This window comes from Nerophis lumbriciformis, linkage group LG31, assembly GCF_033978685.3.
Source record: "Nerophis lumbriciformis linkage group LG31, RoL_Nlum_v2.1, whole genome shotgun sequence".
Lineage (NCBI taxonomy): Eukaryota > Metazoa > Chordata > Actinopteri > Syngnathiformes > Syngnathidae > Nerophis > Nerophis lumbriciformis.
The window spans coordinates 10,615,001-10,630,243 of NC_084578.2; the positions used below are offsets into that span (position 1 = coordinate 10,615,001).

The following is a 15,243-nucleotide window of genomic DNA, read 5'->3' on the forward strand; positions in this document are numbered from 1 at the left end:
CATTCATCGGCAGTGCGCCTTATAACCCGGTGCGCCCTATGGTCCGGAAAATACGATACTATTCATGTTTAAATAAATGATTTATTCATTATTAAATATCGGCCTCCTTGACCACTAATAATCGGTGTCAGTAAAAAAGCGTATTGGTCGAATTTAAACGCCACATGCAGCGGGTTATATAAAACACCAGGACTTACGCCAATGTCTTCTGCATGTCGTCTTCAGGACCGCCTGGTGTGTCTGGACAGCGCTGAAGACTTTGTCAGATTGGCCACGGAAAAGTATCCAAAGGCCGAGACACAAGAAGGCTGAAACGAAGTACATCAAAGCTGTTATTTTGTTCTGTTTTGTACTTCAACCCATTGATTATTTGTAGAGTGCTTGTTGTTCCTAAAATGCTTTTGTATTTGATACAGGCAATTTCATTGATGGCAGGTTATATAGGTTTGCTGTTGTCACGACGGAGGCAAAAAGGAGAGGAATAAAGCCGACTTCTGAAATGTAAAAAATTACAATGTGTTCTCAAAAAAGCATTTCTTGCTGTGCTTCAAGCTTAAAAAACACTTGTTGTTGCCAAACATATTCATACACAGAATTCTGAAAAGCTTCAGTGGCTATTAATCTAAGAAAATAAATAAATGAGTACATTTTGTTAGCTGATGGAGTAGAATCCAGGTTAAAACTGCCAAGCTTTTATTTTGAAGTTTGCTCTGAGCTGAACAGGAAGTCACTGTGTGCGCGTTTTCTGATGCTGTGGAACTTGGAACGTTCGTGTCAACATAAGCTGGCTGATTTGTTGCAGAAATTATCCCTTTGGACTTAAGTACATCAACTGTAATGTGATTACATTTTCAAATGAGTAAAAACATCTCTCCGCTTGTGATACTTTCCGGAAGAACTGAGGCACAAAAAGTGCATCTTTCCCCATAAACAGGAAGCTATCAGAACTGTCAGAAGAAAAGGCAAATGGGAGAGGGGTTCCGGCGGGGGATCAACTGGCGACTGCACAGGTTGTGTGTGAATGTGAATGAAAGAAGCTCAAAGGCATGGGTCGGGCTGTGGGAACACAGACCGTGGCGATTTCTGAACAGAACCGTAAGTTCAATGCAAACATTGATCAAATTGAGAGCCAGCATGGACGATGAGATCAGACAAGCCATTGAAATGTCTGCTCGCTTGGAAAACAACAATCCTTATCGACGATTCGACTCCCCCAAATGGCCTTGACGCTGCTCTCAACAGACGAAGGCTGTTCTGAAAACATCCCCTGAAGGACACCACAGTGATAGCCATCGTCACATCCCTCCCTCCTCCAATAACACCTGGGAGTTGAACTTTGCTTGTAACGCCTGCAGAGAGAGACCCCAGGCCTACAGACACAGCAATACTCCACCCTGAACAGTAGGCATATGCACCACAACCCACATGGTCTGTTGGAACACGAAGCAGCGCCCTCGTGGCTGGCAGCGTCTGGCCGGATGCCCGCCCCCTAACCCCTCTCGAGTTGTATGTTGTAATATGCACTTTGCTATTGACTTTTTTTCTCTCACTTCAGACTCTGAGAACATTTTTTTTTACTCATTCTCCCATCAGCGTTCCGGTTCTGTAACCCTGTAACAGTTTTGTGCTGATAACATTTTGTTGTACTTGGGCAATGAAAATACAGATCAATCCATTGCTCGCACCATAAGTGAGGCAGTGGTTCGAGTTGATGACGTTCTGTTCTTTTGTGACTTTACACGCTTTGTTGAGCTGCTATTAGCAACTGTCTTGCCTCTTGGTGAGGGCGGTCGCATTTTTCTCCGCTCCCTCCTTCCCTGCTTGCTTTCTTGTGTCCTTGTCTTGTCTGATCTTTTTTTAAGCCTCTTTCTTTGCGCTGTCCTCAAATCTAAATATCAAACATGGATATGATCAGCTGGACTCTCGACGCAATTGACAAAGTCTTTTCGACAAGGAAAAGAGGTTCGGGGGACCCTGGCTGCTCTGATGGAACCATTGCTGCGGGGTAAGTGAGAGATTCCTGGGATAAATGGAGACACATGTGCCTCTCAGTCCTTTCCATCGAGGACGTGGAAGACATCTACCTATTTGGAACCGTGATCGCGGGGCACCTGCTGATAGGGCTGGGCATTGCTCTGGTGTATCGTCAAATTCGGAAGACGATGGCAGCCACTCAAGGAGCCCAACGGCTGTTCATCGCAATGGAAGGATTGGGTCGAGCTGTGGGAACACAGACTGGGGCGATTTCTGATTTGAATCGCAAAATGGATCTCATCTTGGAGAAGCTTGCTGAGAAGGAAGAATTAAATTGAATTTGAGAGATCCAGCACGGACACACGGAGCAGGCAGGTCATTGTTTTGACTGCTCGAAGAAAACAACATCTTAATTTACGATTTGACTCCCTTGAATGGCCTTGATGCTATCAGGAACAGGCTGTTCTGAAGAACTCCCCCGAGGACTCCTCAACGATGGACGCTTTTGACCTTCCTTTTTTTCAACAACACCTGGTGTCGAACTTTGAGATCGGCCCCAGTCCACAAAAACATTTCAACATCTCACCCAAGTTAATTGGGCATCCATGCACGCACCCGCCCCTCCCCCAATCAACACCTTCACCACTGCTTAATTCCTCCGGGGTTGTGGATGGCTGAGTAGCGCTTTATAGCGGCAGCCGACCTTCAGGGCCCCAAATACCCCCCCTCTGTTGCAAGTTGTTGTGATTACATGTATCATGTTTATGTGTGCCATGCTATGTGAGGTTTTTTCCTCGGACTCAGTCTGGACCCCTCCTGAGGGTCCAGCCTTAGACTGATATTTTTTTTTACTCTTCCCCCTTTCCCAATGTCACCTTTTTCCCACCTTTTTTTAAGGAGTGCCATAAGTGGCTGATCCGTTGGCGGTCCAGTCTTGTCCCCTTGTCTGCTCTTAGTGGGACTGTGCCCAAAATGAAATTTCAGTTCTTATGTGTCTTGTACATGTTAAAGAATGGACAACAATAAAGCATATTGAATCTTGAAAACTAGCACTTCCTCAAAGCAAATTGAAGTTAGCTTCTGAATATTGACTGTGCAACTCAAGCTCACCACAATATTATGCATTATATGTCATTGTGGGCCAGCTGTATGCTAAAGAATGACAATGCAACTTGATCTAATTTATTTATTTATTTCATATTTATTTATTTGGTGTTAATAATCCATGTCTGATACTTAAAAAGTTAACTCACAGAGAGCCACTGTGCTCTCTTTGATTAGTTGTCAGTTGGTTTAAATAGAATGTAATGATTATGTTGGTTTGTTTGATGTTAACGTTCCTCGTTCATAAATGCATTATTGCAGATTTAACCTACAAGTATGTATTACGACTGCGGACATGAAATTGTCAGGATTGGTGCTGATCCAAAGTTGTTTTGGTCCCCCACGCTGCCCAACTGGAAAATGTCAATGTGTGTCTTTTTTTTTTTACTCTTATTAAGTTACAAAGTAACATTGTTAGAATGTGTTCCCCATTTATAGATCCTATATGTGGACTTTGGGTTTCGTCGTAATACTTTGGGGTGTTAGGTGTTAAAAGAAAGACGTGTCAGAGGAGAAGGCCCCCACAAGTCTGAATTCCTCCATGGTGAGAACACAGAAAAGCCGTTGAGGGAGAGGTTTGGAATACGGTGCTGGTCGAGGGACACATGTACGCAACAAAATCTCCCGGCCTGCAGGGGAAGGGAAGTCCTGAGTTTTGCTCTTATCTTCAGTCAGCCTCATTTCGTCTTCGTTCCCGTGTTCTTTATCCAGGAGGACAGTCTATGGGCACACAGAAGTTGGAACGGCAAACATTTAGTCATACGTCTCGTCCAGGAGTGTCCAAACTTTTGAGGGCCTCACACTGAAAAATTAAAGCATGTGGGGGCCATTTTGAGATTTTTCCTTTTCAAAACCATTACAATATTTACATTTTTTTAACCTTAAGGGCCCCCGGAGAACCAGAAGGGTCAAAGTCATAAAAATATTAAAAGTCAGAAATCAAGTTTTTTTTTTCAACGCTTAAACCTCGAGATCAACTTCAGATCTATCAGTTGATACCATTTTTATTTATGTTTTATGCCTTTTTTGTTAAAGAAAATCCTGTTTTTAACGGCAAAAATACAAGATGTTCCCCAAAAATATTTACATAGTGGAATATTTGATGGGAAGTCACTGGAGCCTTAATTAGGTCAATAATTCATAACGTTGATTTTGATTCATTATTATTTTTGAGGAATGACATGGACCAAAATTCACACTCCACTCATAAAAGTGTTAAAAATAAGTTATACGTTATTTTATTTTCAATTATTAAATCTGTAGATCAACTTCAAATCCATCTCTCCATTATAAGTTTGTATCATTTTTTTTAGGATTATTTCCTTTGTTTGTTTTATGCCCTTTTTTCATAGAAAATTTAGTTTTTTATGGCAAACACACAAAATATGCAATATTTTTCACAACGTACATTTCAAAGTGCAATATTTTATTTAAAGTAATTGGAGCCTTGAGTAGGTCAATACTTTATAACAACGATCATTTTAATTAATTGGTTTTTTTTTTGAGCAATGCCAGTTTTACAGATAAAAAACAGCCTGCATGGCAGCTTTGTGTTATTAGAGTCAACAACTTAGGAGTGACGTGGCTCGGTTGGTAGAGCGGCCACCACCTGCTCCCAGTGCCACCCACACTGGCTTGAATGTAGCTTAAAGATGTAAAAAAATGGGTTTTAAAATATTTTGGTCTCTAGAGAAAAAGTAACATATAAATATAATTCACTTCACTTTTTCTTGTTACGTTTCACCTGTATGCTATTTTCTTCCACTTTTTAATGTTTTCTTTTTTTTAAGTATTTATATACTGTGCCGCGGCCCGTTAAAAAAATAGCTGCAAGCCGCAAATGGCCCCCGGGCCGCACTTTGGACACCTCTGGTATAGTCCAGTCTCAAAAGTGCCTTACCTTACCTGTATAGACTTCCATTATTCATCTAATATGCACACACTCAGTAGATATTTTAAAATGCTTCTCACTGATCTGTTTTTTTTCTAAACAAAAGGTCACTCTGGGAATATATAAATGATTTATTCATGTATACTTGTCACTCCGCCACTGACAGTTCCAATTTATAACACCTGTGCGCTCTGGTAATTATTTAATCATTCACATTTTGGCATTGACTTCTGCATATACAGTATGTATTTCCATGTGCACCTACAAATACAGTGTGCTGCTACTTTGCTGGGTTTATAAAGTCTATTCTATTCCATCCTCCATGGAAACATGTACCTCTTGAGCAACAGCAAACAGCCTGTGGATGATGCCGCCAACCTTGCCTTGACCAGCTCCGCTCACAACAACCTCTGGCTCTTCTAGCAGAGAGTTGATGAAACTGAAATAAAAGAAGAAAATATTAGGTCAACTGAATGTAAGTATGCATATTCAGCAACGCCAGCAACAGGTGTGGGCTTATTCATGCACTGGAACAGCTCCTATTCGCCAAACAGAAGCAGCTTTTTAACTGATAGACTTTTGTACATAGTCTTGTTTCTCAAATATGACTTTCTTTGCATTTTTAATGTGGGAGGGGGTGTTTTTTAATGTTTTGGTGGGTAGTGAGACAGTCACCTATTCTGTGTGTGCACAAGCTGTAAACCTCAGGGAAATTGCACCCTCCATCTGAAAAATAGCATCCACTTTCAACCATAAAGGTTCAATGCAAAAAAAAAAAAAAAAAAACCTTCAAGAGTAACAATGCCTGTTGATTACTTCACCGGTAAACATTGGCAAGCAGGGAATACATAGGGCCAACAAACAAACTTCAGGAGGTTAACAGAAGTAAAATATCTTATAAAGTAGGTAAACATGGGCAGAATAAGGTAAAAAAAAAAAAAAGGTCATCGTAAGTACAATATGTTAGAAAGCAGGTAGACATAGACAGAAGAAGATAAAAAAAAAAGGTAGGTAAACAGGTGGAAAACAAAAGCAAACAAGGTAAAAAAAATAGGTAAACATATAGAAGTAAAAAGTATGTCAATATAGGTAAACCATGGTATATAATAGGTAAACATAGGCAGAAGAAAGTAAAAAAGTAAATAAACAAGTAAAATATGTTTTAAAGCAGGTAAACATAGGCAGAAGAATATAAAAAAAAGTAGTTAAACATGAAGAAAGTAAAAAAAGTAGGTCAACTTAAGTAAAACATGGTATAAAGTAGGTAAACATAGGCAAAATAAAGTAAACAAGTAGGTAAACATAGGTAAAACATGATATACAGTAGGTAAACTTAGGCAAAATAAAGTAAACAAGTAGGTAAACAGGTAAAACATGGTATAAAGTATGTAGACATAGGCAAAAGAAAGTAAACAAGTAGGTAAACAGGTAAAACATGGTATTAAGTAGATAGGCAAAGAAAGTAAACAAGTAAGTAAAAATAAGTAAAACATGGTATAAAGTAGGTAAACATAGGCAAAAGAAAGTAAACAAGTACGTAAACATCGGTAAAACATGGTATTAAGTAGATAGGCAAAGAAAGTAAACAAGTAGGTACAAATAGGTAAAAAAAGGTAAATAAGTATATTTTGTTTGGTCGTGTTCAGCAGATTACCTGGTGGAATTAACAACAATACAATATATTACAACCATAATTACTGTAATGAGACATTTTAAAGTGTTTAGATTAGTTCCCTCACATCTCCAACTGTTATTTTGTTTGGCTATGGTGACCTCAAGTCTGGGTTGTTATGTTGACTTTTCCTGCATTTTCAGTAGGGCTGATGGGACAGCTTTGTAATGAATGACATATCTTTTAAGACTTCATATCAATGCTATTTTATGTAAATGTTTGACTTCTGCGATCATTTCTAATCTTTTAATGGACTGATCTATTTAACCAATGAGTCGGCCTGCTCTATAACTTTTTAAAAATGGTATACAAGCACGCACTTTGTATGAGTCGTCAGTTGTCAATGCCTCAAAATGTGCACACGACAGCTTTAGAGTTTGTGTGCTGATACGCACATTCTCCTGCCAAATTGCCTTTTATAAATTACCGGTACAACATTGGTGTAAAACAGGTTGAGTACCGTACCCATCTTTAATGTCCCAGTTATTGCAAAGACAACCTTTACAAATAAGACTCAAGATCAGCATTGTCTAATGAACAGCAGGTTGACAGAACAAGCAATACTTGTTAGAAACTTACTTAATCAGTTCTTCTCTCTCTTGGCCATTTTCAGCCTCATCAATGGCAAACTTTTGTTTGAGCGACCGAAACTGGGCGATGACAGTTTCCATGGTGATGATAAAGTCGAGGCAATCCTACAGAAAGGGAAAAATAGATTGATTGATTGATTGATTGAAACTTTTAATAGTAGATTGCACAGTTCAGTACATATTCCGTACAATTGACCACTAAATGTTAACACCCGAATAAGTTTTTCAACTTGTTTAAGTAAGGGTCCACGTTAATCAATCCATGGTACAAATATATACTATCATCATAATACAGTCATCACACAAGTTAATCATCAAAGTATATACATTGAATTATTTACATTATTTAAAATCCGGGGGGTGGGATGAGGAGGGTTTGGTTGATAACAGCACTTCAGTCATCAACAATTGCATCATCAGAGAAATGGACAATGAAATAGTGTAGGTCTGACTTTGTAGGATATGTACAGCGAGCAGAGAACATAGTGAGTTCAGATAGCATAAGAACATGTGTATACATTAGAAATACATTTGATTATTTACATTTGGACATCGGGGGCGGTACCTCTGGATTGGCAGACCGGGGTGGTGGTTCCTCTCTTTAAGAAGGGGAACCGGAGGGTGTGTTCCAACTATCGTGGGATCACACTCCTCAGCCTTCCCGGTAAGGTCTATTCAGGTGTACTGGAGAGGAGGCTACGCCGGATAGTCGAACCTCGGATTCAGGAGGAACAGTGTGGTTTTCGTCCTGGTCGTGGAACTGTGGACCAGCTCTATACTCTCGGCAGGGTCCTTGAGGGTGCATGGGAGTTTGCCCAACCAGTCTACATGTGCTTTGTGGACTTGGAGAAGGCATTCGACCGTGTACCCCGGGAAGTCCTGTGGGGAGTGCTCAGAGAGTATGGGGTAACGGACTGTCTTATTGTGGCAGTTCGCTCCCTGTATAATCAGTGTCAGAGCTTGGTCCGCATTGCCGGCAGTAAGTCGGACACGTTTCCAGTGAGGGTTGGACTCCGCCAAGGCTGCCCTTTGTCACCGATTCTGTTCATAACCTTTATGGACAGAATTTCTAGGCGCAGTCAGGGCGTTGAGGGTATCTGGTTTGGTGGCTGCAGGATTAGGTCTCTGCATTAGGATCGGTGCGGCGTCTTTAGTAATGCGGATGCTGTATCGATCCGTTGTGGTGAAGAAGGAGCTGAGCCGGAAGGCAAAGCTCTCGATTTACCGGTCGATCTACGTTCCCATCCTCACCTATGGTCATGAGCTTTGGGTCATGACCGAAAGGACAAGATCACGGGTACAAGCGGCCGAAATGAGTTTCCTCCGCCGAGTGGCGGGGCTCTCCCTTAGAGATAGGGTGAGAAGCTCTGTCATTCGGGGGGAGCTCAAAGTAAAGCCGCTGCTCCTCCACATCGAGGAGCCAGATGAGGTGGTTCGGGCATCTGGTCAGGATGCCACCCGAACGCCTCCCTAGGAAGGTGTTTCGGGCACGTCCGACCGGTAGGAGGCCACGGGGAAGACCCAGGACACGCTGGGAAGACTATCTCTCCCGGCTGGCCTGGGAACGCCTCGGGATCCCCCGGGAGGAGCTGGACGAAGTGGCTGGGGAGAGGGAAGTCTGGGCTTCCCTGCTTAAGCTGCTGCCCCCGCGACCCGACCTCGGATAAGCGGAAGAAGATGGATTGATGGATGGATGGATATTTACATTTGGTTATTTACAATCCGGGGAGGTGGGATGTGGTAGGGGGAGGGTGTTAGTCAAGGGTTGAAGTTGCCTGGAGGTGTTGTTCTAGTGCGGTTTTGAAGGAGGATAGAGATGCACTTTCTTTTACAACAGTTGGGAGGTCATTCCATATTGATGTGGCATAGAAAGAGAATGAGTTTAGACCTTTGTTAGATCGGAATCTGGGTTTAACGTGGTTTGTGGAACTCCCCCTGGTGTTGTGGTTATGGCGGCCATTTACGTTAAGGAAGTAGTTTGACATGTACATGCTTTTTAAATATGTATGGCATTGATTGTTTATTCCACCTGATTGAACCTCATTCTCTTTTGTGTCAACCAATCCATGTCTTCACCCATTTTGTTGTATATTAAACCCTCAATCAATCAGCTAATCAATCATTCTTATATATAGTAGCAGTACAGAACCGGTCAAAACAAGGAATTGGATTGCCTTGTATAAGCTAGTGAATTGGGAAAACAAAGAATGCTGATTCAGTTCTTGAATACATAAAACACTAATACACACTTTGTAAAGACAAATTCCAACAGGACACGTGTATATTATGAAATGTGTATTTTATTAATTGTATTATGTATTCAAGTAATGTACAAGTACAATTGTGGTGGTTAGTGTTTACAACAACACCTTTGGCACTTAAACATTGGAATTTTAAATTTTAATATTGTTTATGTATGTACTATGTTGTGAATGTGTTTAAATTTAAATACCAACTTACCTAGGACTGGAGATGGAAATTAGCCATTGGCTATAATGTCCCATATATACATGTCAAATGATTGTGGATATGTATTGTAAGGTAATGAGAACATTCATAGACATATATATTGTCCATTTTAAATACACTGAATCTAATCGTAAGAGATAGACAACCATTCACACTTCACTGAGTGTGGACTGAATGCTCACTGCTTGCAGGGAAGTCAGGTGAGTAAACCAGTAACTGATAAATTGACATAATTTGGGGCGGGAACAGCAGGGACATGTCCCCTGCACTTTTTCAAAAAGGAGTTTTTCTCCACTGTCCTTTTCAATGTCCAAAAATGTTGTTAAGCTATTGAATGGAGACAATTCAAACACTGGTGCGAGGCGGCTCAGGCTGAAGCTTGACCCTTCAGACCGCCCACCAGCTCATTTATTGGTTTTCTAGGGGTGTCTTCCTGCCAACGTGACAATGACTGACAGCTCGTGGGCCTCCACACGGCAATATGAATCACGAACGAGTAAGACAAATAAAAAATCCAAACAAGAGGACTCTCGTGCTCCACTCAAAAGGTACTTGAAGTAATTTCCGGGTCCGCTGCTACTTTTCTCCTACGCTTTGTACCCTGCGGCTTATAAAACGGTGCGGCTAATTTATGGATTTTCCTTCACTGACGGTCATAATGCAAATAGTTATAAAAAACAAGCAAAAACACTGAAAAGGTGTGTTATTGCTTGTGCGATGGCGCCATCTTTGGACGAGTTCGCTCACTGCAGGTTCTGCAGTGCCCCTCTGTTTACGTTAGAGCTTTCAACCACAAGTACAACTGCCATTCCGTCCTCCAGCTGTCCATAGCGTTTCTACTCATATAGATACTTAATTAATCACTCCAAGCAACGTTTGTAAGATTTACAATATAACTACAACAATTGTAACTTAATAAACCGTCCCATGTGTGATGTCTAAGGAATGTTTTTATGCATATTTGTACATGCATGTAATGAAGGTAGCATCGTTACCATTAACTAATATGCTAACACATTTACGAGTGTGTTAGTATTATTAACTTACAATGGCATTATTTTTGTATTGTTTCAGTATTGTAAATTCACCAAAACGTCCCCGTGGAATTATTGAGTCTGTTTAGCTGATTGGAGAGTTCGCTTCCGCAGCTAGTGGGTCCATGATGTCTGTAACAGACACTGTTTGGAAACAATTAAGGTATGTAAATAAACATTTACAAAATATGTATGTGTAAATAACTCATTTCACAATGTATATATCTTCAGCTTATAGTCCAGTGCGGCTAATATATGGAACACTATTCTTTTCTTCTCAAATTTAGTGGGTGTAGCTTATATTATATGTGCTATGTAGTCCGGAAAATACAGTATTGTAAATGCTCAGGGATTAGGAACGCAGGTTGAGGTACTACTGTATATACATCAACCAATAGTGTCCCCCTAAATTTCGTTCCTGCTCTGATATTAAGACGGGTGTTGCAAAAACTACGCAAACACAAACAATCCAGGGGCTTGAGGCCTACATCAGGTTAAACAATGAGCAGGGACTGTGTTGTGCTTGCATGTTGCTGACCTTTATGTTATTGTAGTCAGGATTGGGTTGTTGCAGCAGCTTGCTTGCTTGAACTGTTGCTTTCTGGGTGTTTTTTTTTACTGAAGGAATGCTGTCGACAGATGCTGTAAGAGAAGGAACACAAAAAAGGCAAAAATTATTTAAAAAGAGGAAAAACTTTGGGCGAGACTATGGCGTCACATTAGTGCCAAAAATCCGAGCGCATAAAAACTGTTATCGCGCGCTGATTCTCCACTTCGTGCGCGCGCGCGACACCCTTTTGCGCCCGCGTGGTGCCTTTTTGCGCGCGCGCGGTGCCTTTCTGTGCGCGCGCGGTGCCTTTTTGCGCGCGATGCTTTTTTGCGCGCGATGCCTTTCTGCGCGCGCGTGACGCCTTTCTGCGCGCTCTCTGTGTACTCCTGGCATCTCTCCTCGCGCTGTCATGTTTCTTTTTGGCACTTTGGAGACGGGTATGCTTAGACGGCCCCTTCTTTCTGATTGGTCAGGCGAAAAATGCTGAAAAGTGCTCAGAGCCAATCAGAAGTATAGCAGGGCGGGTCATCGTCAATATGTGTCAAGATTTACGGAGGAAGAAGTGGATAAAAAAATGTCGCGCGCTGATGAAGGTTATTTCATACCACATAAACACAATACAGGGTAATACAAAATGTGACCTAAATAAATAATAAGACACCAAACACCAGAATCACATCTTTCAGCCAGAACTGGTCCACCAGCAATAACATCCAACCATAACATTATTTTATATTTTCACTTCTTCTTGAACATTTGTTTTCTAATTTATGGAATTTCTTTTGATTCAGCCATAAAATTAATGAAATAATCTTTGAATTTTGTTTTTAAAATGTTAAAAATAGCTTTTAATAATGTATTCTGAAACAGTTTAAAATAATCAGAGAACTGACTAACACTGACCCTACACAACTATGTTGCACAATTAAGTCTTTTTTTTTTTTTAAAGTGAAAGAGGTAATTTCAACAGGTACAGCATCCTATGTCATATCTACATGTAATAAGATTTGTAACAAGGCAAACCGTTTGTAAATTGGTCGAAAATCGAGCAAGTTATGGTAATTTAATTAGTACATGTACCATTGACATCAATGTAATGATTGAGGCTAGATGTCCGAGGTAAGATGGCTACAACGTTGCTACACTGGAGAATGATTGGTCATATGAAAAATGCTCAGAGCCAATCAGAAAGAAGGGGCCGTCTAAGCATACCCGCCCCCAAAGTGCCAAAAAGAAACATGACAGCGCGAGGAGAGATGCCAGGAGTACACAGAGAGCGCGCAGAAAGGCACCGCGCGCGCGCAAAAATGCACCACGCGCGCGCAAAAAGGCACCGCGCGCGCACAGAAAGGCACCGCGCGCGCGCAAAAGGGTGTCGCGCGCGCACGAAGTGGAGAATCAGCGCGCGATAACAGTTTTTATGCGCTCTGATTTTTGGCACTAATGTGATGCCATACGAGACAGAATAAAAAAAATGTTTTTACATTAAAAAAAAACAATGCGAAGAACATACAATAAATGTGAAATGATATGCTGTACACCCCTCATTCCACCAGGCGCCTCAGGGGGATACAACCCAAAATTTGTAAATCACTCGACAAACCAATCGTCTCTGTTCCGTCATGTAAAGATAATTTTAAGGTACTCACCTTCCTCCTTCACCTTCAAAATTGCAGCATGTATTATGCAGGGCAGGAGATGGCAAGTCAGGTCTGCAGGCTTTTGCAGTTCCAGATAATGCAAGACCTGAAAGACCAGTCAAAATCTAAATATGTTCCTATTTTACTTTGGTAAAACAGGAATATTTATATTTCTTTCATTCATTTCTTTCAAGATATGAACATTCATGAGTACACACCTTAAATGGGGCATATGATGAATTTTGTCTTTTCTGATTTATAAATAGTTACAATGTTGGTTGCTCATGGTAAACAATGCCAAAGCCTCAAAACAAAAGGGTCATGCATTTTGGCGTGAGCTTGCACGCAGTTTTGGATACTTCAATTTACGGGGTTTTGCAGTCCGGCTACATTGTGACATCACAGCGAGGTGGACATACATATTTGTACATTAGGAAACACAACAAAGGTAGAATGAAGTATCATATCAAGTATTACTTTCATCTAATCGTGCCATGTGCATAATAATACCGACGCGCGACATGAAGTGACTTAAAAGCTGGTAAAAGCAGCTGTTTTTATGCAGAGTCTGTACCAATCAAAGAGTGTGCAGGTGTATGTGACCGGGTGAATCTATACAATGTTCATGCAGTTTATTTTTGACCGTGTCTGGAAAATAAATAGAGGTGATGACTTCAAAATATATATACGCGTACAATTTTAAAAGATAAATTATGATACTTTTGGAGAGGCTTGGTTGTGGTTTCATTTGCAATCTGGGAACGCCTCCAAAAATGAACATCTTGCAGACAGACTCAAAAAAGGGTTTTAAATGTGACTGTGGAGCAAAATTTTTAAACTGTACACCAAATCGTATCAAATACATAAAATCATCATAGGTTATTTTAAGTGCCATCGTTAATTAAATGGAAATGTTATTGTCCTAAATAGTGAGTAATTTTTTTGTTTTTTATTGTTGAAAATAAGAGGAAAAATAATAGTCAAGTTAGCTATGTCAATAATTCTCAAACTGTGGTACATGGGCTCCATCTCATGGTACGCCAAAGAAGTCTTATTAAATGAAACATCTGCCTTGTTTTTAATGTGTACTTGGGCCTGTTACGCTACTGTATTTTAAATGTTGGTCATTATCGTGGTACTTGGAGAGCCACGTATTTACTGAGGTGGTACTTGGTGAAAAAAGTTTGAGAACCTCTGAGCATACTTGCCAACCCTCCCGATTTCTCCGCGAGACTCCCGAATTTCAGTGCCCCTCCCGAAAATCTCCCGGGGCAACCATTCTCCCGAATTTCTCCCGGTTTTCACCCGGACAACAATATTGAGGGCGTGCCGTGATGGCACTGCATTTAGCGTCCTCTACAACCTGTCGTCGCGTCAGCTTTTTCTCCATACTTACAGCGTGTCGGCCCAATCACATGTTGTATGCGGCTTCTACATACACACGTAAGTGACTGCAAAACATACTTGATCAACAGCCATACAGGTCACACTGAGGATGACCGTAAAAACAACTTTAACACTGTTACAAATATGCACCACACTGTGAACCCACACCAAACAATAATGACAAACACATTTCGGGAGAACAGCCTCTGAGCTATGTGAAGGTGACATCCTCTGCAGCCCAAATCATCAAATCAAATTGTAGTAAAAATTACTACAGTTAAAATTAAAAACATTTTTAAAAATGGCACTTGACAGAATTAAAAACTAGTGATTGACTTCAGCTGTTTTTTTCTAGTTTTTTGTTTTTTTTAGACACGGCAAAATCGTAAAAACGTGATGGGTTGATCCCTTCTTCAGGATGTCAAATAAGGAAAGTGTTGAAAATGACCTTTTCTGCTTCTTTGGTGTCATCAAAAAGCCTTTTCTGGCGGTTTGCAGGTACAGCCCTGGCGTTCTCCCATGTCTCCCCCCACATGTTGCCTGGAATCTTCATCCTCGCACTGAGCTCGCCTTTCAACACCGTTTCACCCTCTTCATTGACCACTTCGTCCTCCACGAAATCCCTGGGAGAGTACCAGCGCACAAAGTCCTCAAGAACGGAACCTGGGTTGGCTGCCTATGGAGCAAAAGGAACATATCAGGATGTTCTTTCCTTTTTTTTTAACAAATAAACAATGAAAAATGCTATGCAAAGAAAATGCATGCGCAACAGAAAATGAATGAATGCAACTTGCTGACAAACAACAAAAGCTTTATCATATTGGACACAATGTAATTACAATTATGAACATTCACATTGAGTTTAAACAAACTGTTTCCCCAAGTTAATGGGAAAGGTGTTGTGTCACTTTGGCCACGACGTCTTTGTTGTTA

General features: G+C 40.8%; 2 protein-coding genes across 2 annotated transcripts in view; one reads left to right on the plus strand and one right to left on the minus strand.

The window, feature by feature from the left end:
• Positions 1-604, plus strand: part of LOC133574393 (melanoregulin-like) — an 8,939-nt gene extending 8,335 nt beyond the window's left edge. The window contains exon 5 of the mRNA XM_061926576.2: positions 226-604. Within this exon, the coding sequence (XP_061782560.1) occupies positions 226-312 (87 nt within the window). The 3' untranslated portion in view covers positions 313-604. The remainder of the gene's footprint in view (positions 1-225) is intronic.
• Positions 605-3,150: 2,546 nt separating this feature from the next.
• Positions 3,151-15,243, minus strand: part of rab3gap1 (RAB3 GTPase activating protein subunit 1) — a 61,932-nt gene continuing 49,839 nt past the window's right edge. The window contains exons 19-24 of the mRNA XM_061926586.1: positions 14,759-14,986; positions 12,934-13,030; positions 11,273-11,376; positions 7,221-7,336; positions 5,306-5,408; positions 3,151-3,798 (exon numbers count right to left, since the gene is read on the minus strand). Coding sequence (XP_061782570.1) covers positions 3,568-3,798; positions 5,306-5,408; positions 7,221-7,336; positions 11,273-11,376; positions 12,934-13,030; positions 14,759-14,986 — 879 coding nt within the window. The 3' untranslated portion in view covers positions 3,151-3,567. The remainder of the gene's footprint in view (positions 3,799-5,305; positions 5,409-7,220; positions 7,337-11,272; positions 11,377-12,933; positions 13,031-14,758; positions 14,987-15,243) is intronic.